The sequence below is a fragment of the Podarcis liolepis genome (genome assembly GCF_965112155.1).
Source record: "Podarcis liolepis genome assembly, chromosome: 3".
In the NCBI taxonomy this organism is placed as follows: domain Eukaryota; kingdom Metazoa; phylum Chordata; class Lepidosauria; order Squamata; family Lacertidae; genus Podarcis; species Podarcis liolepis.
Genome location: NC_139557.1, coordinates 94520692 through 94540612, shown reverse-complemented (window position 1 = coordinate 94540612; position 19921 = coordinate 94520692). Strand labels below are relative to the sequence as shown.

Genomic DNA, 19921 nt, shown 5'->3' with positions numbered 1-19921 from the left:
GATTTTCAGCATCCGGCAAGAATGGCCGTGTGTCGCTTTGGCACCCAGGTCCTTTGCAGGCAAAGTGGCTTCGGAGGGTCCCCAACCGACTCCCTCCCCTGGGCTTCCGTACATTTCAGAGCCGCCAGGCAAACAGACGTCCATCGGGCTTTCCTAAGCAATGGAGGAAATTTAATCTGGTGCGCCTGGAAACACAGGAGCCCTTTTCGAAATGAAAGCTGGCAGCCGCTCACGTCTTGAACCTGTGCTCGAGGTACACCCTAATGATTGCAGGGGTTGCCCCAACCATTCTGGGCGACTTCCAGCAAAATACAGAAACACAATAAAACACCAAACATAAAAAGCTTCCTTATACAGGGCTGCCTTGCTATAGGATCCGGTTTTAAGCATGCTTTGGATTTCCTTATTGTGGGGCGGACGTGTGGCCTTGAGTCAAACCGCTTGGACTTTAAGTGATATGTGGACTGAGCCATTATTTAGACCGACGCGCAGCGCGATCCTAACCCTGTCTACTCATCAGAAGTAAGTCCTGCTAAATTCGGTGGGGCCCACTTCTAAGCAAGTGGGTTTTGAATGGCAGCCTTCATCGCCTTGACACTTTTAGGGTTGTGTTAGCACTTGAGGACGCCGGGAGCGCGATTAATTCAGGGATAGGGAGCCCCTGGCTCGGTAGATATTGCTGGACTCCAACTCCCATCAGCCCCAGTGAACTTGGCCAGCGGTCACGGATGATGGGAGCTGGAGTTCAGCACCATCTTCAGAGTCCAGAATCCTCACCCCTGAATTAGAGGAGGCAGGAAGGTGACCTCTCTCCGCGTCTTTTCACTCCGCTCCAGTTCCCGCGGGGACGAAAATGCCATTAAAATCAGTGTGGCGCCCCTTTCTCCCAAGGAGGAACACCTGAGATTAAGGTGTTTAATCGCCTTAAAAGAGTCAATGCGTGTTTTTTAAAGCCCCGCCAAGGACTGCGGTACCGATTTAGTCTCCGGTTAGACTCCTTTTTACTTACAGATAGGTAGCCGTGTTGGTCTGCCATAGTCAAAATAAAAAAAATTCCTTCCAGTAGCACCTTAAAGACCAACTAAGTTAGTTCTTGGTATGAGCTTTCGTGCGCATGCGAAATTTGGTATCTGAAGAAGTGTGCATGCACACGAAAGCTCATACCAAGAACTAACTTAGTTGGTCTTCAAGGTGCTACTGGAATGAATTTTTTTTCCTTTTTACTTAGATCGTTTTATATCGGTTCATACGCGCACGCGCGTGTGTACGCGTGTATGTCTACGTGTACTTACACCTACAGAGAGACTCCAGCTCAGAGGAAAGAAAGAGAGTCATGGGATGCCTTTGGGATGGGGGTCATCTATAAAAGGCAGCCGCAGGAAACGGCTAAACTGAAGGGGTAGGAGAGGAAGCGCAGGGGGGCTTTAAGGAAAGCCAGAGAAAGCGGGGAGGGCGACGTGTTAGAGCAACGCCAGGCCGCCTTCAGTTGGGGCAACAGCAACCAGCCAGACCAAAAATCAGCCACTTTGCCGTGGCGTGGCTGCCGCAACAAGCCGCAGGCTCTGCGCTGGGGCGAAACGCTCGTTTCTTTTGCAGGGGGGGGGGGGGATCTGGTGGGCATTTGCCCTCTCATCTTCACCAGCCTTTCTTTCCGACCATATTGGCTGCTGCTCATAGTTGCATTTCCTTCAGCATTGGGTGCGCTGCGAAGGCCCACATTTGTTTGGAAACGCTGCACGAATTTTTGCAGGTTTTTTTTTAGTTTACACAGGTGCAAGTCGACCGCCGACGACTAAAGGACTTCTTTTTCTCTTTATGAAGATTAGACTGTAACCCAAGCCCGGTCACACGTGCATGTGACCTTGCACGTGTGAATTATTATTAGTAGTAGCATTAGTATTAATTAAATTTGTATGCCGCCCTATACCCATAGGTCTCAGGGCGATTCACAACATAAAATCACAGCCATTACTTTCTCCTAGTCCAAATTTAAACACTTGCTTCCGTGTAGACCTCTGTAGGCTTGCGCTCTTAGTAAGGCTGCAATCCTATTCATGGCTGCCTGCCTGTTTTCCCTCTCTCAAAACTATAAAGCTCAGCACCCTTAACTAAACTACAGCTCCTGTGATATTTTTTTTCCCCATATGAGGAGGGAATGTGCTTTAAATGCACCGCGTGCACGCAGCCCATAACTTGGAAGGTAAGAACAGCCTGCAGGATCAGGCCCATCTAGCCCAGCATCTTGCTCTCACGGTGGCCAACCGGGTGCCCACGGAAAGACCAAAAGGAGGACACGAGCGCACCAGCAACCTCCCCACTTGTGATTCCCAGCAACGGGCATTCAGAGGCATATACGGTCAATCCCCTTTCAAGGCCATCCAAGTTGTGGCCCTTGCTACTTCTTGTGGCAGGGCGTTCCATAGGTTAACCACGCGCTGTGTGACTTGGGGGGGGGAAGTATTTTCTGAACAGGGAGGTCTGCAGAGCCGAGATTGTGGCCGCAAGGCAGCTCAGGAGGACGGAGTCGTTCCCTGGCTGCAACCCCCTGCTTCTTCTACTCCAGGAGAAAGAAGAGTTGGTAAGCAGGAAGCGGAGTGGCTTTGCAGAGCCCAGGTCATCTCCTGTTTTTGATGGGCTCCAAGGCGGCCTAAATGAGCGGATGCGCCTGCGAGATTGGGGGCCCAAAATAGAAGCGCCTTCAGTATTTTAGGATCCAGCAGAAATCCTTATTTCTTCCGGAGGGGGAGAGAGAGAGAGAAGAAAAGGAGAGGGGGGAGCGAAGGAGAAAAACACACACACTCCATAATGAGCCGGAGCGCTTCCCTTCTCGATATTTGTGCAACTTTATCTCGACCGGCAAGTTGCGGGGGTGACGCAAATCCGCCCCTGTGTATTACAACCACGAAAATAAATGCGAGGAAACCAATTCCCTTCTAGCAATGAAAACATAAATATACAGCTGCGACTTTCCCCTTTAATCTTCCCATCCGGGGGACTTCGCGAAAAGTCCCCGATGAACTCGGAGGGGAACTTAGCCCAGCCAGGCAGATGGGATGGAGAGCAGGAGGAGGCCTGGAGAGAGATTCGCAGGGGAGGGAAATAAATCCTGACTAACCCCCCACAGAGCGATTGCCACCCTTCTTTCTGCCATTGGTAAATCCAGGTCAAGACTGTTTTCACTGACTGGCAGCGGCTTCCCGGGGCTCCAAACGGGGGTCTCTCTCACTCTCTCAACTCTACCTGGAAATGCCATGTGAGCCATCGCTGCCCCCTCCCCAATTTATTTACCCGCTAGGAAAATTTATGTTCCAGTCCCGGTGACAGGCTGGATGCCCAAACCTGCAAGCCGCGGGCTTTATTTGTCCATTTAATTGCTCAAAGCAAAGTCTCCTTGGAAGAAAATTCCCAGGTATAAAGAGACTTTTCCTCGCTGGAGGTATTTATGCATAGGCTAGAAGGCCATCCGTCAGGGATGCTGGTGTAGCTGCGTCCTGTACTGTAGATTCTGCGTAAATGGTCACTTCTGTCTATGTAATTAGATAGCCCCGCCCTCTTCTCAAATCTCACAGCAACCCTGTGAGGTGGGCTAGACTGAAAGATGGCTGGCAATGTCCCACTGTCACACAATCCGATTAAGGTCCATTTGCTCCAGCTTTCAGCTTCTAACAGCGGGCAGCCAAGAAGGATCACAAGCAGACCCCGCAGGCGATGACCAGTCGCTGTTATCTGTCTTCAGCATCTGGTATGTACAGGCAAACTTTATCTGCCCATGGAAGCTCTGTGGCTAGTAATAGTGGACGGACACATTGGCAGGCTAGTAGTAGTAGTAGTAGTAGTAGTAGTAGTAGTAGTAGTAGTAAAGCTAAGGGTGCTTTCATCGACCACCTAACGTAGAGGTAAGCAGGGAATCCTTGGGCAGTGAGTTCCGCAAGTCAAGTCGTGAAGAAGCACTTCCTTTCCTAACAGGGCAACAATATTCCGGGTGAAAGCTGCTGCTCTTTTTCTCTGGGGAGAAGCGATTTCTGGGTGGTTGTGGGTCTTTCGGTGCTCTTTCGAAAATAACAATAACAGACGGCTCCCACCCCGTGAAGAATTCCCCCACCAGGGCCGCAGCTTTCCCTTCCCGCTCCATCCAAGGCGCGAGGAGGCGCAGCCCGAGGTCAGCCTTTTCATTGTAGCATATTTGGGAGAGTATTTCCTACAAGTTATTTTTAGATATCCTTAGGCATTTAAAAGTTGATCGAGCGGTTTCCCTTCTCCCCTCCCCCGCATCTTTCCGTTCCTTTATCCAAAATGTGCCCTGCCTCGCCCCCCCCCCCAAGATTATCCAATACACACAAAATAGATTTGGGGTCGTCGGCAGATCGGCTCCCTTTTTAGCACGGCGGCGACTACAAAAGGGCGAAGGGAAAGGTTTCGTTGTGAAGGCCAGAGGCCCAGCTCCACCTCTGTGAGACTAGAACGTGGCACCCATATAATGTATTTCATATTATTTCGCACATAGCCGCGGTGATTTTCCGAGGGAGCTTAAATTTGTCTGTTGTTTTTTACTCCTTCCAAACTAAACAATAGTATCTATCCATGAGACACTGATGCGTGTAACTAACGAGCCAGTTCGCCATCCCTGACCTTAAATCGATCTCGACTCAATTGCAACTTAGAACCGTAGGTCCCTGTCCAAACATGTTTACTTGAAAGTAAACCTTCCCTGATGTTCCTGTTCCTTAACTGAACCGATTTAGAAAGGAGGCTCCAGGCTGCGCTCTTAATACAACCATATCCAGGGAAGCGGAGTCCCGTTGAAACGAAAGCGAATGACTATCATTTTGCTTTTTAAGAGAGTTTTTTTTAAAAAAAAAACATTTCTGCTAGAACAGGAATAGAGAGCCTGCGACCCTCCAGATATTGTTGGACTACGAGTCCTATCCTCCCTGACCGCTGGCCTTGAATGAGGCTGATGGGAGTTGGAGTCCATAAAGATCTGGAGTGACTCCGATTCCCAATTCCTGGTCCAGAATGGGAATTCTGGGGGTGCGGGCAATCCTCCAGAATTTGTCCAACCTCTGCCTTTTTCATCCTCTTCACCGGATTGAGAAAAGGGCTGTTTTTGCTATTCGAAATCCACCCACCCAGCACTTAATTGGGCTTTTGTAATGTTTTCGTTTTCAGTAAATCAATAAATGGGACTTTCATCCCCCTCACTCAGTGGCAATTCTTCCACTAGCTGTCATGGAAAAGGGTTGCAGCCACGCAAGCATCCAGGTGAAACCGAAGTCCCTGGGCCATGATCCAAAGAAATAAATCGCTTTTGATTTCAGGGGGAAAGTCCTTTAGCCACATACGCGGTTGAAACCAGCGGAATCCCAACTTTGAAACGGACGGCTTCCCTTAATTTTTAGAGGCGGGGATCGTTACACTGAAGCAATTCCAATTATCTTCGGTGGCATTTACTCTCAAGTAAAGATACTCAGGGTTAGGAGCTCCTTCATACCAAAACACTAATTCTTGGGAAGCAAACCACTGGGATTTACGTTTAGAATTCCCCGAAAACCCGCCTCCTTTATTGTAACAGGGATTTGGATAGGGGTGCTATTTATTAAAATAAATCCTCAATGTTTGTGTAGGAACTTTGCAAGGTGAAGTTTTGCAACTCCTCTCTGTGTGAATAATGTGGTCCCCCTGAAAGAATTGGTTTTCTCTTTCACTCATGGCCTTACATTATTGATATTTGGGCTGTGATCCTAACTACGCTAGCTTGATAACTGGAGGAGTTCCGTCGAAATTGAGCAACCATCCCTAGGTTCCAGTCGCTAAATAGGTCTGGTGATCAAGTCGCCGATCATATCCATGATCCCCAAGAAGTGTTGATTCTTCTCCTTTGGATGCAGGCACCCTCCCGTATTCTTCAGAGGACTGCCTGCTGTGTCAGTTTCAGCCTAATAATATTCATCTTATATTAATAGAAAACCACAATTGCAATTGATCAGAAGTTAGAAGCTGCAGTGATTAAATACTAGGCGTCCAAGAACGCAAAACATTTTTCTCTTCTAGATGCTGAGAGGCCGCACCTCCCTCCCGAAGCACAATCGTGTGCACTCATCGTGCACAAATCTGTACATTAATCCGCGCATAATTTTGATTCTTGCAGCAAAGGAAAAACAGCTCCCAAAGAGCTAAATGGCACTTGCTCCCTGAGACTGCACGCGGTAGCAAGCGGTTGTTATCCCCCTCCCCGAAAGATGTATGGACACGTCGGTTTTATCCGGCAGGGGAAGGGTACCTCGAAAGGTTTGAATCAGCTAAACTTCGCCCTGTTCAGAAGGATGGAAAGATGTTAAACCTAAAGAGACCTCAGCTTCATCCAGGTGCCGGGCGGATACTAAGGGAAATTAACAGGCTGCAGAAAAAGGTGACAAGTCGGAGAAAAACGGAGCGGCTTTTGGCACAACCGACTCTGCAGTTTTGCCAGGTGAAATGTTAAAATCTAAGCATGAGATTCATGAAATACTTTTAACGCTGCGATATGCCTTCCCGGCACTTGATATTCAAAATAGCACGCCGAAAGATGCGCGTATTCTCTCGCAGCCATGTCCAGAGAAACACTCTTTCACTCCTGCGTTAGTTAACAGCCCTTTGAATCGAGGGTTGTGAGACTTCCATTCAACAACTCTCTCTCTCTCTCTCTCTGTGTCCCCTCTCTCTGTGTATCTGCGTGTGCGCACGCGCGCGCGTGTTTTCAAAAGAGCTGCACACAGCCCAGCCAGCCATGGCTAAGGCCATTCAAGCCCCCTTGACGTCAGTGGGAAAATGACGCGCAGGTAGCACACCCTCTCCCGTAGAAATCAGTGCCTCATTCCATGCAAAACTTGTGTGACTGGTTTTTTTTTTTGTTTGTTTTTGAGTCTCTGCCTGCTCAGTGAAAACTCTTGCCATTTCCTCAACATTCAACCATTTAAAAATAAATTGACTGCCCGAATGCAAATGTCTTTAAATAACCTCCACTTTATCCTCAGCGCATTACAAGAAGCCCTTCTGAAGTTAATGGCACTACTTCTGCGTCGACTATGGCTGTCAGTATACAGAAAAGATAGATTAAATGCTTACGTTATCAAGTAAATGTCAGCTCCTGTCTCTGTTTAAGCCGTATGCACAATTTACAGTGCAATCCTAGGCACGTCTACTCGGAAATAAGTCCCATTGTGCTCACTGAGATTCACTGCCAGGAAAGTGTAAATAGGATCGCAGCCTTATGAAGTGTATGGATGCCTATTGGTTTTGTGGAAAGACAGACATAACTGATGATAGATTTTAAAACGTAATTTTAAAATAACAAGCAACCTTTTAATAGGATTCTCATTCACTTGAGCGAAGCGCTCTCTTCTAGTATTTCTGTTTAAGCCCAGACTTTTTTTTGTCTAAATGGGATTATTTCGTCTTAACTAGTTGCTGGATCTGCAGGAAGCATACTGTATACCTTTGACTTTGGCGTTTATTTATTTTTAAATAGGATACCAGACATTTAAAGTTCATCACTTTGAGGATCCACTGACTTAAACGGGAGAGTTAAGCACTGAAAATTAAGCACCATTTAAACATTCCCATTGAACTCAGTGGAATAGAATTTTGGATGATCTGGTAGAATATTGCGAATTCGACTGACGTGGTTGTCCTAGGCATCCTATCGGAAATAATCTCTACTGAACCCCATGGGACTCACGTCTGACTAAACATACATAGGATGCACATTTACATTTTTATTACATACAAATCAAAGGTCAACTATCTGGGCTGATATTTTTTGTTTGTAGCGCATTCTGAAGCAAAGGTTCGTATTGTTTGCGCTACCGCTCTCTCTTTTGGCGAGGGCTCTCTCTCTCTCTTTCTCTAAATAAAATATTAAAGTGCTTTACTGCACATTATACGAACCTGCCTTTTCCGGGCCAGACCATTAGTCCACCTAGCTCAGTACTGTATTGGTCTTATCGACGCTTAACAGCGACTCTCCAACCGTGTTTGCAGGAACTTTACATTTTTTTCTACGCTACCTGGAGATACCGGGGATTGAATCCGCGATTCTGCATGCAAAGCAAGAGCCACTAGACGGGGCCTTTCTGCCCTGCCCAAACAATTCAGAAGCTCATTTTGTTTTCAGGAAGCAGAAAGACATCTCTATGAAGGTTTAATCTTTCTTCCCAATCCGCAAAATTTTAGACTGAATTAGAGAAGGAGACGCCCTTTCCATTAAATTATAGAGATCGAAAATCTGTGGCAGCGCCTGATACTGCTGGACTCTGACTCCCAGCAGCCCCCACTCCAAAAGTCCAGGATGGTGAGAATCGTGGTCCAGCTACCCCCCCCCCCCCGCTAACGAGGCCTCCTCGCTCCCTCTTCCTCTTTGAAAGCGGCGTTGGGAGGAATGCGAATTGACTCCGGATTGTTCACCGCCTCCAGGAAACGGGAAGAAAGGCAGGGCAGCCCTGCGTCGGACCTCTTTGCGCCTCGTCCTTTGACAGGGTGCAGCAAAGAAGGGCCATTACAGGCTGTTGAGCCAGAATCTTCCCCCTTCTCCTTGGCGCAGGCAGAAGCAGCGGGCATCCCTGGCTCTGCCTCCTCCTTGGCGCGCAGGAGGCGTGGCTCGTCGCCGCCCCGCCCCTTCGACCTCCCTCGGCTACACCTCCGCTCCTCCGATTGGTCGCCGGCCGCCCAATCCGCTGTGCCAGGAGAAGTATTTGCTCTTTTGACGCCGCGTTCGAAGGAGGGAAAACAGAAAAGAAAAAAAAACCTGGGTTCGGGGGGAGGCGCTGCTTGGCGGAGCGAGGTGGGCGGGCGGCTCCTTTTCCTTGTCTCCGCGTTCCCCTCCTCCTCCTCGAGAGGGGAGTTTCTCCCCCGCGCCTAGTTGTTGTTATTTGGTTTGACGCGCCTGTCTTTCCCCGCCGGCTCGCCTCGCACAGCGCAGCCTGTCCCCGCTCGGCTCCCCCAGCGATGCGCGCAGGCCGAGAGGCACTCAGTGGGCGCTGACGATCTTCCTTCGACGGCCGCTGAACTTTTCCTCCAGCGGCAGCAGCAACAGCAGCCGGGCGTGGAGGGCACTCCCTGGGCCCCGGCAGGATGTACACGGCCGGCCTGGCGCCCTTTTACGCCTCCAACTTCAGCCTGTGGTCGGCGGCTTACTGCGCCCCGTCGGGGCCCGGCTGCTTCCCGCTGGATCCGTCGGGGCTCAAGAAACCTTCCTTCTGCATCGCGGACATTCTGCACGCCGCCGCCGCCGCCAGCGCCGCCGGGGAGGCGTCGTCGGTGGACGGGCTGCCCGGAGCGCCCGCGCTGGCCGCGCACCTGGGGGCCGTGCATGCCCACTCGCAGTTCCACGCTGCGGCCTCCCCGCTCCGGCCCACGCCCCTGGTGGCCCCCGACGGGGCCGTCGCCTTCCCCGCCCGCCTGTCGCCTCTCTCCGCTGCTTTCCACCACCCTCACCCGCAGCAGCAGCAGCAGCAGCACCGCTCTCCCGGAGGAGGCAGGGGCCCCAGCCACCAGACTCATCCCGGCTCGGCGCCCGCGCCCTCCAGCAAAGACTTGAAGTTTGGGATTGACCGCATTTTATCCGCCGAGTTTGACCCGAAACTCAAGGAAAGCAACACGCTGAGAGGTAGAGAGAAAGCCGAGGGTTTATTTTGATTTATTTTTTAAACCCCCACCCTCTTCCCCATCCCCACCCCATTGGTGAATTTAAGGAGTCCTGCTTTTGAAGCAGGAAAGAGGGTTTGTGCGGATTGACAGGGAACCCTCATTCATTCCAGTGGACGCTGAGCGCAATTTCGCCGTCGATCGTGCTCATAGCTGTATCGATCTCGCGCGTGTGTCTGTATCTGTATATAAAAATGCATGACTCTATGGATAATTAAATAGGGAGGCAGTGAGACAGATAGGCAAGCCCCTCCGATTTCGGAGTTTGATTCCTGGAATTATATGTATGGAAATATTAAATGATAGCCATGTCCATAATTTAAAAGATTCGTGCCTTAGAAGAATGACAGCCCGGCATAGCTGTCAACTTTTCCCTTTTCTTGCGAGGAATCCTATTCGGAATAAGGGAATTTCCCTTTAAAAAGGGGGGAAAGTTGACAGCTATGCAGCCTGGTTCAGCTCCTGGCATTTCAGGGCCCCTGGAGAAGGGCTGTGGTGGGTACCCTAGCCAGGAAGGCGAGCGTTATTTCGTCCCTGCCCTTCATGTGGGTCCCCCCCCCGGGGGGCTGGGTTGCCCTTTGGTCTGATCCGCTTGGGCGCTTCTAATGTTCTCAGGAGAAAGGGTATTCTGGCGGCCTTCACCAGTTCGTGGATAGGTAGGTGCAACCCCGAGTATTTGCGCTGGGTGAAACGTAAGTTTCATCGCGTAATCGACGTGCTCTTCGGGTGGGGAAGGAACCCAGCGCCTTCATATTTGTGCTGCTTGTTGCTCAACGGAGCGCACAGTTGAGCAATCGGCTTGCCTAAAAGTTTCAGAAAGCAGCAGCAACAACAAACAGAGGCCGCCAGCCTCCCCATTCCGGCACGTATTTACTTGGAAGTAAGTTTCTTAGATTTCGACATTGCAGTGAAAGCATGCTTAAGCTCACTTTCTTTGGAAACCAGGGCGACTAAATCATCGACGTATTTCTTTTGTCCCATCCCCAAACAACCTCAATCTTGATTGATCTTTGGGGTAGTGGGGTCTGGGCGAGAGAGAAAATGACCTTGGGGGCATATCCACCCCAAAGACTGCCAACTCTAGCATGGAGGCCTGGTGCACTGGCTGAAAATAATATCCCATGTCAGTCAGGGCTAAATATTCCCATTGATGCGAACAAGTAGGAACTGTACCCAAGGTGGTTTCACTTCTCCATTTGGTAAATGGGTCGTCAACGCTTGGATTCCGAGGGTGACTCACAGACAGACCTCTTCCCTTCCAGTGGGATTTTTGAGAGGCCCCCCCCAAGTCATTATTGTTGTTGTTATTGTTATTGTTATTATTCTCTCTCGGAATCGTGCCAGATCCACTCCATAGCTGAGGCAGATCGCTTGGATCAAAACTCAGTGGGCCCCAAATCCTCCTCTACCCGCTTGGCTAAAAAATAAAAATCCCTTGACCCCAACAGAACTTCTCTGCCAAGTCAATGCGTTCGCCATTCCCTTCGGACATAAATCCAAGAGTGTCGGGTTAAAAGTGTGCCGGATCACGAGCGGGAGCTCAATCCAGACGCGTTAGTGAAACTAATAATTACAGAGAGTGAACGCAGCTTTTTAACAGGGGCGCTGAAAGAAAGGCGTGTGTTTTCACGGTAAAGCGCCTCTATACCCCAATAATGTTGGTTTGAAGATTCTGCTCTGATCCGCCAATCCCCTTTGCTTCTTCGTTGCTCTTTCTCCCAACACCTTCTGCCCTGGACTTGCGAAATAGGAGGATCGCTCAAACCACCCCGAGCCAAAGAGCTTAATTGGGGGAAGTTAATTTTCCCATTTATTGCCATCAAACCTGCCCTGGTAACACAGGGTTAGTTCTCTGGGTTACTTCTCGACTTCAGTCTGGAGTACCCCCGCAAGAAAAAAGTTAGGGATTGCAATCCATCCTAAGCAAAACCACAACAACCCGCCACCCGCATCCTGAACCTAAGAAGGTTTACCCGGGAGGATAGTCCCATTGCTTTCAACCGGACGGGGGGTGGGGAGGGCTCGCTTCCAAGTCAAAAATAAAATTAAATATCTGTAACACCGTGGTTGGGTGTGAGTGGAAGAGGCAGCTTCAAGGCTCCGAGCCTCCGCACACATTTACTCGGGAGTAAAACCATTGAACGGAACGGTGGTCCTTCTGGGTGTAATTAGCAGCCTTGCCACCGTCCAACAACGTCGTGCAAAAACCCACCGTTCTTCCCGTCTGCCTAGACAAGGGTAAGCCGCGCTCCCAGCAAGGTAGGACTTTGGGGAGGGGGTTGGAAGTGGAGCCCCCCTCTCAGCAAATGAGCAGGAGGCTCCCCAAGAACAGCAGGATTGGCTCCCCGTATTTCCAAGTGAGGGAAGCAAAAGGCACGACCGGGCGAGGGATCCCAAAGAAGGGCCTCTCCATAAGACCTAATTCTGCCCAGAGTCTAAACTGCCTTAACCTGGCTGCGAGGGGCTTCAGGGAACGTGCGCCTTTTCTCTCTCCTTGCCTTCTTCTGTAACCGAGCTCTCCTTGTTCCTGTGCCCGCAGATTTGACTTCCTTATTAACCACCAGCCGCCCATCTGGGGTTCATCTCCCCGCCTTACAGCCTCCGGCCGGCCAGTTCTTCGCGTCTCTAGAGCCCATTAACGAGACCTCCGCGGTCCTGGGGCCTTTAAACACAACCCCAAGGAATTCCGTTCAGCACCAGTTTCAAGACACTTTTCCAGGTACAGACGCACCCTTCTTTTAAACCCGCACCCAGCGCGCACGGGGCGACCCCCTTCTGCCCCAAGCCATCCTTTCGCTCTGCTCTCTGGCGATCGCATTCCCAGGAACGCGCGCGGTTTACTTGGGAGTAAGGGCCGTGGGAGTCAATGGGACTTACGGCCAAGCAGAAGGCTCGATTAGGCGCCAGATCCTAACAACCGCGCCGTCCAAGCGCGCGTTCTTTAGGATCGCGGTAAAGGCGCCACTGCGAGTTTTCGGTGGTGATGGTGGCGGCGGGCTGTGAGTGCCCAGCTTCTAACCGTGTGTGTAGGAACGGTGTGGTAAGAGAGAGAGCCTTGAGGATTGAGAGGGGGTGCTTGCGAGAATTTGCCCCCCCCCCCGCCTTGCCTAAAAACAATCCTAAAAGGCTATTCATACTTGGAAGAAAAGTTCCCATGGGATCCACGGGCAGCTTACACTGCAAAGAGAAGTAGGTGCTGTTTGGAAAGTCATGAGTTTACAGGTAGCTCACCTTCAGGAAGAATCGGGGAATGGGAGGGGGTATATGGGGGCATGAGCTTCAATAGACCTGATCTCCAACACTAACGGTGCCTAAAAGTAAAATAAAGGTGGAACTCATGTGTGGGGTGAACTCATAAAGTGGGGTGGGAGGGTGGGATGAGTGCTTTGAAATAAATCGAGAGTACCCGTTAAGTGTTATTTTGCATATTGTTAGGATTTTCCCTAAGAGACCCATGGGTCTTTTATTAGTGCCCGAATCCTGAAGGTGTTGGGCTACCAGTGCGCCCCACTGAACGCGCTTCGCCCTTTGCTTCTTCGGCGCCTCGGCCTCTCATTCAACCTCTCTCTCTCCTTTCCTCTATTCCTCCCTCCCTCCCTCCTTCCTTGGTGCCTTCCTTCCACCCTGCAGGGCCCTATGCGGTGCTCACCAAAGACACGCTGCCTCAGACCTACAAGCGGAAGCGCTCGTGGTCCCGAGCGGTTTTCTCCAATCTCCAAAGGAAAGGCTTGGAGAAGCGCTTCGAAATCCAGAAGTACGTCACCAAGCCGGACAGAAAGCAGCTGGCAGCCATGCTGGGACTCACGGACGCGCAGGTAAGCGCTTGCGCGGGGCGCGGATCCCTGGTTCGACGCGCCAGGGAAACAGAAAACGGGCATAAGGTTAGGATCGGGTTAACTTAACAATCAGTGAAATGTAGTATCAGTAAAAGTCTGGATGAGAGGACATTTCCCCTTTATTTCAAGAGGGCAGGCCTTTAATCATCATCATCATCATCTTTATGATGTTTTACAAATTCCAGAGAAGTAGGGGTGACACACACACACGAGTCTTACGCCACTTTAAAAACTGTTAGATTGTGGTATAAGCTTTCTTGAACTAGAGAACTCACGTAGTGAAATAAACGGGAACCTCGTCCCCTAAGGCTGCAATCCAGGTCATGTTTAGGATTTCCCTGCGAAGCGTGCGCTCGATCCTGTGCGTATTTACTCCAAGAGAAGTTCCTCTGAATCGCTAAGCCTTACATCTTTCTTTGCCGAGTTTGTTTGCGTTTGCTTCCGCGTAAACCAAAGCGGAGGTTTCTCCCCCTCCCACCATTGCAATCTTGAGAGCTAGCCCCCTTTGCGTCCAGCCGCACTGTTGGTGGGGAAATCAGCAAAGGATCGGGCTGCGCGTTTGGGACGGCGGGGATTAGACAACCGTGGGCAGGCGGAGAGAAGAGAGCCATTGAGATACTTGCGCTCCCCACCCCCCTCGCCTCGGGCTTAATTTGTAAAGTATTGCAGCGTTAATATGAGGTATCTTCACATTGCTTGGTGCTTAGTAATGCAGTAAATACAAGTCGATTTGCTGAAGCGAGCAAAGGGACCAGAAGTTCACTCGAAGATTTATGTCAGTTACACCCGGAGTGTTTGTTTTGGCTGAGAGTGGGAAAAGCCAGCGAGGAAGGACGAAATTGGCTGCGAAGGGAGATGAGGATTGGGGGCTTCGACTGTGAAGTGCAGCCCTGGTAGGAAACGCGACTAAAGAAGCGGAGAGGCCGTGTGATATTTCGGCCTTGTGAAGTGCTGCTTTGGAGGCAAGCTGCTGACCGTTAGACAAGGTCGAGGTGTTTCTGGTGGGGGTAAAAAAACACGAAAGCTGCTCGTGGGTGCAAAATCTTGCAAGCCAAGCACCTTTCTCCTCGAGAGACCAGCCTCTCCCCCCCCCCCGGAATGAGCTGTAGAACAGTCCAGCAGGACTCATAGATATCCTCAAGGGATTTTTCAAAGTACTTTTCCAGCCCCTTATTTCATTGTAATGGAAAATATTCTATAGGAGGAATTATATCCCTTGCACACAGAGAATATTTCCCCTTGGCAATAGAACCTGAGTGGTGTAATAACATCTAAGGCTATATGTTTGTGGTGTGTGTTTTTCAGAGTCTAGGGAAATAATATTGGAATATATTTCTTCCTGAATACACACAGAATGTTAAGGTGTGCTGAGGAACGTTTATTTATTCATTCATTTCTTTTACATCCCGGCTTTTTCCTCTAAGGAGTTGAAGGTGGATTGCATAGTAATAATAATAATAAATAATAAATTTTTATTTATACCCTGCCCTCCCTGGCCAGGGTTGGGCTCAGGGCGGCCAACACCAAACATGAATTACAATAAAACGTAACAGGAAAAAGCCCCACAAACAAACAAACAAACAAACAAGCAGTTAATTAAAATACAGCTTAAAATGCAGCCTCATTTTAGTAGTAGCCCATAAATCAAGACCATAAAGGGAGGAAACATCAGATATTCACCCGAGCCAGCTATCCATGCTGGTCCTACATGGGCCAGCAAAAAAGCCAAGGGAAAATTTGTATACCAAATCCCATATAAGGGGTCAGAGTAAGTCTAAGCCAAAGGCCAGGCGGAACAGATGTCAAATCCCGCAGGGCCCTAGTCTCTTGTGACAGAGCATTCCACCACGTCAGGACCAGTGCTGAAAAGGCCATGGCCCTAGTTGAAACCAATCTAACTTCCTTGAAGCTTCGGACCTCCAATGTGTTGTTATTTATGGACCATAAGGTCCTCCGCAGTGTATACCAGGAGAGGTGGTCCTGTGGGTACAAGGGCCCATAGTTCTTATTTAATCCTCACAACAACCTTGCGGGACAGGTTAGGCTGAGAGCAAGCGACAGGCCCAAGGTCACCCAGTGAGTTTAAGGGCTGAGTGGAGATTTGAAACCTGGACACACTAACCATTGTACCACATGTACTATTTTCATTCATGTTAACATAATTATATGCTGTACCCTGCCTTTAAAAAGGATCAGGTTACCAGTGTATAAACTGGTCCCAATCCAATTAAAGTTAATTTTCAGAAGCAACCAATCAATACTTGTGAGTAAAGATATACAGGATTATGCTTCAGGGTGCACCAAAAGTAAAGGGATAAATCAGGTTACAACCCCAGTTACCTGAAAGTAAGCCCCATTGAATTCAATAGGCTTTACTTCTGAGTAGACATGATTAGAATTAAGCTCATGACTATATTTTGTGGGATGAGGGGGCATATAGGTATAATAAAGAATACACTATGGCTGCAGTGCTGTGCATGTCCTACCGAACATCAGAGTTTTGGCTTTCTATACAGTGGGGCCCAATCCAATGCCGGATTAGACTTCACCATGTTGAAAACTGCATAATTGTGACCACTGAACTTGAGAAAGGTAGTCACCTATAGCTGCTAAATCTGTATCTACCAAATAAATACATTAATTAAATATAAATAAATCAATATTATGTAACCTCTTGCACCTAAGAGAACAAGCACAAATAAAGGAGACATCTAGGACATGATCCAACCAAAATCATGCACACTCCAGCCCCACTGATTTCAGTGGGAGAGTTCATATATGATTACCAGTGTGATCATATGCACATTGGCTCAGAAGCCCCATTCACTCCAATGGGACTCACTCCCAGGAAAGTGTGTACTGTATGGGATTGCAGCATAAATTTCTCCTGGTTGAAAGCAGTGGGGTTTGATAGAGCTTGTCTTGGTCTCTGCCCTTGGTTTTTATAAGGACAATCCTACTGTCAGTTGGGAAAGACACACATACATGAAGAAGTGCAGCCCCAAATCGTCGGTGTTAACATATTTCTGTTCAAGTAGCATTTGCCCATGGAATATTAGAGATCAGCCACAAAGCCAGCAACATTGATTTCAAAGTGCAGCTGGTCTGCTGTTGCCTTGCCACCCAATCTAGTCTGGCAGCAGTGAATCTGGGACTCCAGTAGAAAATTGGCAATAATTTATGCTAACCCTTATGCGAGCTTGCAAAGCTGAGCACTGTACTGTAGAGCCTGCTAAACAACTAAATATCAGTAATGAAAATACTTTTAGCTAAAGAAGAGAGAGAGGGGCATGGGATTGGAGGGAGCGGGGAATAAGGGACTGTGCTGTTCTATTGTGACAATGTGGAAGGCCTAATAAGCTATACAGTAGACACATTGATTTCAAAAGATCACTTCCTCAATGATATTTGCCTGGATAATGCAGAGATAGCAACTGCCATCCACATAATATACATTGAGTTGTTCATTCAACATTTAGATCTATTCCAAGTACATCCATTGAAATCAGCTCTCTTAGGCCCATTAATCCCAGTGAGTTTGCACTGAGTATATCTGAGTTGGATGGAAGCTCCTTCGTTCCAGCAGACTGGCTTTCTTTTCCCTTTCCTTTTTAATTGAAGTGTTTCCATTCAATATACTCAACCCCAAGAGAGAACTACAAAGGACTCCGATGGCAGAGAAGAAAAACCTCAATGGGGATTTTGTGGCTAGTTGCCAGGAAAACACCTCTTCTAGATTAATACAGGAATCCTAGACATATTATCATTTGAGTGCAGGTCCCATCGATTTCAACAGAATACCCAAGTGGGCTTAGGGAGGAGATTACTAAGTAAAGAGTAAACATCTTTGGACTGCAATTGTATGTGTACAGTATTGCCTAGCAGTTCCACTGAAATCTTTAGGGCTTACTTCTGAGTAAACAGTAGGATTGGCCCTGCTACCCACCCACTATGGAAAAACAATTCTAGGTTTTGCTATAGCCTCTCTATGCTGTATTTTAAACAATATGTTCAATTTTCATGAGAGCCTATGATGAAAAATCAAGATGACAACTGCATTTATGGTCGTTTGTTTCCTTTATTTCATTTTTTTTTTTACATAACTGTTTTAATTTAAGGTAATTATTTTAAAAGATCTAAATAAGAGAGGCCAGAGTAATAAGAAGTCTTTGCCTTTTGAACATACTTCCTATCTTCTCTAATTCATTTTTGTTCGAAAATTGGAAACGAGTGGTTTTCTTATTAAATTCAGATCTGCTCATTTCTGCTTAAGCTTGGGCTTGTGGGCTGCTCTTTCCCAGATCTACTCAGCACAATGGGATCAAGTGCCCATGATTCCTGTGATGGCAAAAATTATTGGAGTAGGGAACAGAGGGGGTACTATAATACAGCTAAGTTGTGGACGGAGAAAATATTTTCTCTACGCTCATAAAACCTTCTAATAAAAAAATAAAGGAAAACTCACACAATATTTCACACGTGTTCCGAATTGAACCCTGAAATTTATTTATTTTCCTATGCCCATGAAGACTAGAATGTTTTACTCTTTTAAAACATGAATTCCTTATTTTTATATCTCTGGGCCAGGGGTACAAGAATATGGGCTGGAGGTTAGTGGTGCCCTGGACCTTGGGAGAGGGAGAATTGCAGTCTAGCCTCAGGTCCCCCATCTGATGCTCTGTGTGTCTCTGCTCTGTGGTTCACTTGCAGGTGAAAGTCTGGTTCCAGAACAGGCGCATGAAGTGGAGGCACTCCAAGGAGGCGCAGGCGCAGAAGGACAAAGAGAAGGAGCCAGAAGAGAAGCCAGCAGGGGGCGCTGCACCGACAGTCGAGGGAGAGGTGGAGCGCAGCCCTAGCCGCTCAGAAGGCGAGAGCGAAAGCAGCGAGGCCGAATCCCTGGATCTGGAGCCCGGCAGCGATGCGGAACGGACTGAGGCGGGGGCCGACACCGAGCAGGCCCTGCAACGGCACAGCCCCGAGCTGCAACACCCGGCCGGATCGGAGACTGCAGTTCACCCTGAGCCGCCTTTGGCTCCCACAGGCCTGGACCAAGGCAGAGAACCTCTAAGGCGCCTGGAGCCTTCTTTTTGCCTACGGGACTCCCCATGACTGCCTCTCAGAGAACCAGCTATCTGTTTGGGAAGCTGCCAAAAGCCGAGTGATCGCCCCACTTGGGAAATAGTAGCACCCCCTAACTGCAGGTGGGTGTGGGGTACAATAACCCCTAGGAAATATTTTTTTATGAGGTAAACTACCTCTGAACTGCCAGATTTGGGGTACTAACCTCTGCTGCCGGTGGGAAGATCAGAGGTTTCTCGAACTATGTAGGGCATCAGCCCACAGCAGTGAGTGGGCTGTGGGGAGAGGGCAGTCCTGCTCAGCCTCAGGATCTACCGTATTTTTCGCTCTATAGGACGCACCAGACCACAAGACACACCTAGGTTTTGGAGGAGGAAAACAAGAAAAAAAATATTCTTAATCTCAGGAGCCAGAACAGCAAGAGGGATCGCTGCACAGTGAAAGCAGCAATCCCTCTTGCTGTTCTGGCTTCTGGGATAGCTGCGCAGCCTGCATTCGCTCCATAAGACGAACACACATTTCCCCTTACTTTTTAGGAAGGAAAAAGTGAGTCTTATAGAGCAAAAAATATGGTAATAGGAAGGAAACTCACAGAAGTAGCTCAGGGGAGACCTTTCCCATCTTTGCTGGCAGAGGAGCCTTCCCAGGTCCAGGAAATCACAGAGACCATGTCTTCTTCTTTGTCCTTCTCTAACTCCCTCACCTGCCTCCCCTCATTCACAATGTGAAGTATTTCACCAACCCCAACCCCTTGCCAAAATGTGTTGCTTTGTGTAATCTGGCCAAGAAATACTGCACTGAAAAAACAACAACAGAAAAGTAGACTGTAAATAAATTGTTTGTTTAATTTGTGATGTCTGGTTTTGTTACTAGATAGAACAGCCTAGTTGGGTTGATCCACAACTGGGACACAATTAAGACCTTTAGAGGCTCCACATTATCTTCTGTACCATGAAAATAAATAAAAACAGTATTAAAAAAGAGAGGTTTTGGTACCCTGATATATATCTAATTCAAAATATAAACAAAAATAAACCATAAAATAAAATTTTATTTTCCAAAATGAAACAAAACCTGCAGCAAGATGGAAAATAACGTTTATTTTTATATTCTTCCACTTTATTTATATTTGAAAAAAATTCTACTTTTTTCTAATTGCAAAGTCTTTGATCAGATCCTCAGATCAGAACTAATTTTACGTAATGCATCTGCTTCTATACTTAGTAGAGCTAAGGCATCCATCCTGCCCTATTGGCATAGTTCTGTTGTGATTTTTAATATACTTCAACTGAGAAAATGAACGCTCAGCTGTGCGATTTGTGACT

At 48.3% G+C, this 19921-nt stretch overlaps 1 protein-coding gene across 2 annotated transcripts; it reads left to right on the top strand.

Annotated features, from left to right (window-relative positions):
• Nucleotides 1-8763: 8763 nt before the first annotated feature.
• HLX (H2.0 like homeobox) lies at nt 8764-19443 on the top strand. Of its 2 annotated transcripts, XM_083496136.1 has the most exons (5): nt 8767-9643; nt 12221-12400; nt 13312-13496; nt 18228-18912; nt 19176-19443. In XM_083496136.1, exons 1-4 carry the CDS (start codon nt 9109-9111, stop codon nt 18624-18626), a joined length of 1299 nt encoding a protein of 432 aa, XP_083352262.1. In that variant the 5' UTR covers nt 8767-9108; the 3' UTR covers nt 18627-18912; nt 19176-19443. The 2 variants fall into 2 exon arrangements, with proteins under 2 accessions (XP_083352263.1, XP_083352262.1); XM_083496137.1 differs by lacking the exon at nt 12221-12400 and having other exon boundaries at nt 8764-9643.
• The last annotated feature ends 478 nt before the right edge of the window (nt 19444-19921 follow it).

Coding starts and splice junctions, on each gene's coding strand:
- HLX (XM_083496136.1), top strand. CDS start 9,109: ATGTACACGGCCGGCCTGGCGCCCTTTTACGCCTCCAACTTCAGCCTG. Junction 9,644..12,220: donor GGAAAGCAACACGCTGAGAG/GTAGAGAGAAAG, acceptor CTGTGCCCGCAG/ATTTGACTTCCTTATTAACC. Junction 13,497..18,227: donor TGGGACTCACGGACGCGCAG/GTAAGCGCTTGC, acceptor GTTCACTTGCAG/GTGAAAGTCTGGTTCCAGAA.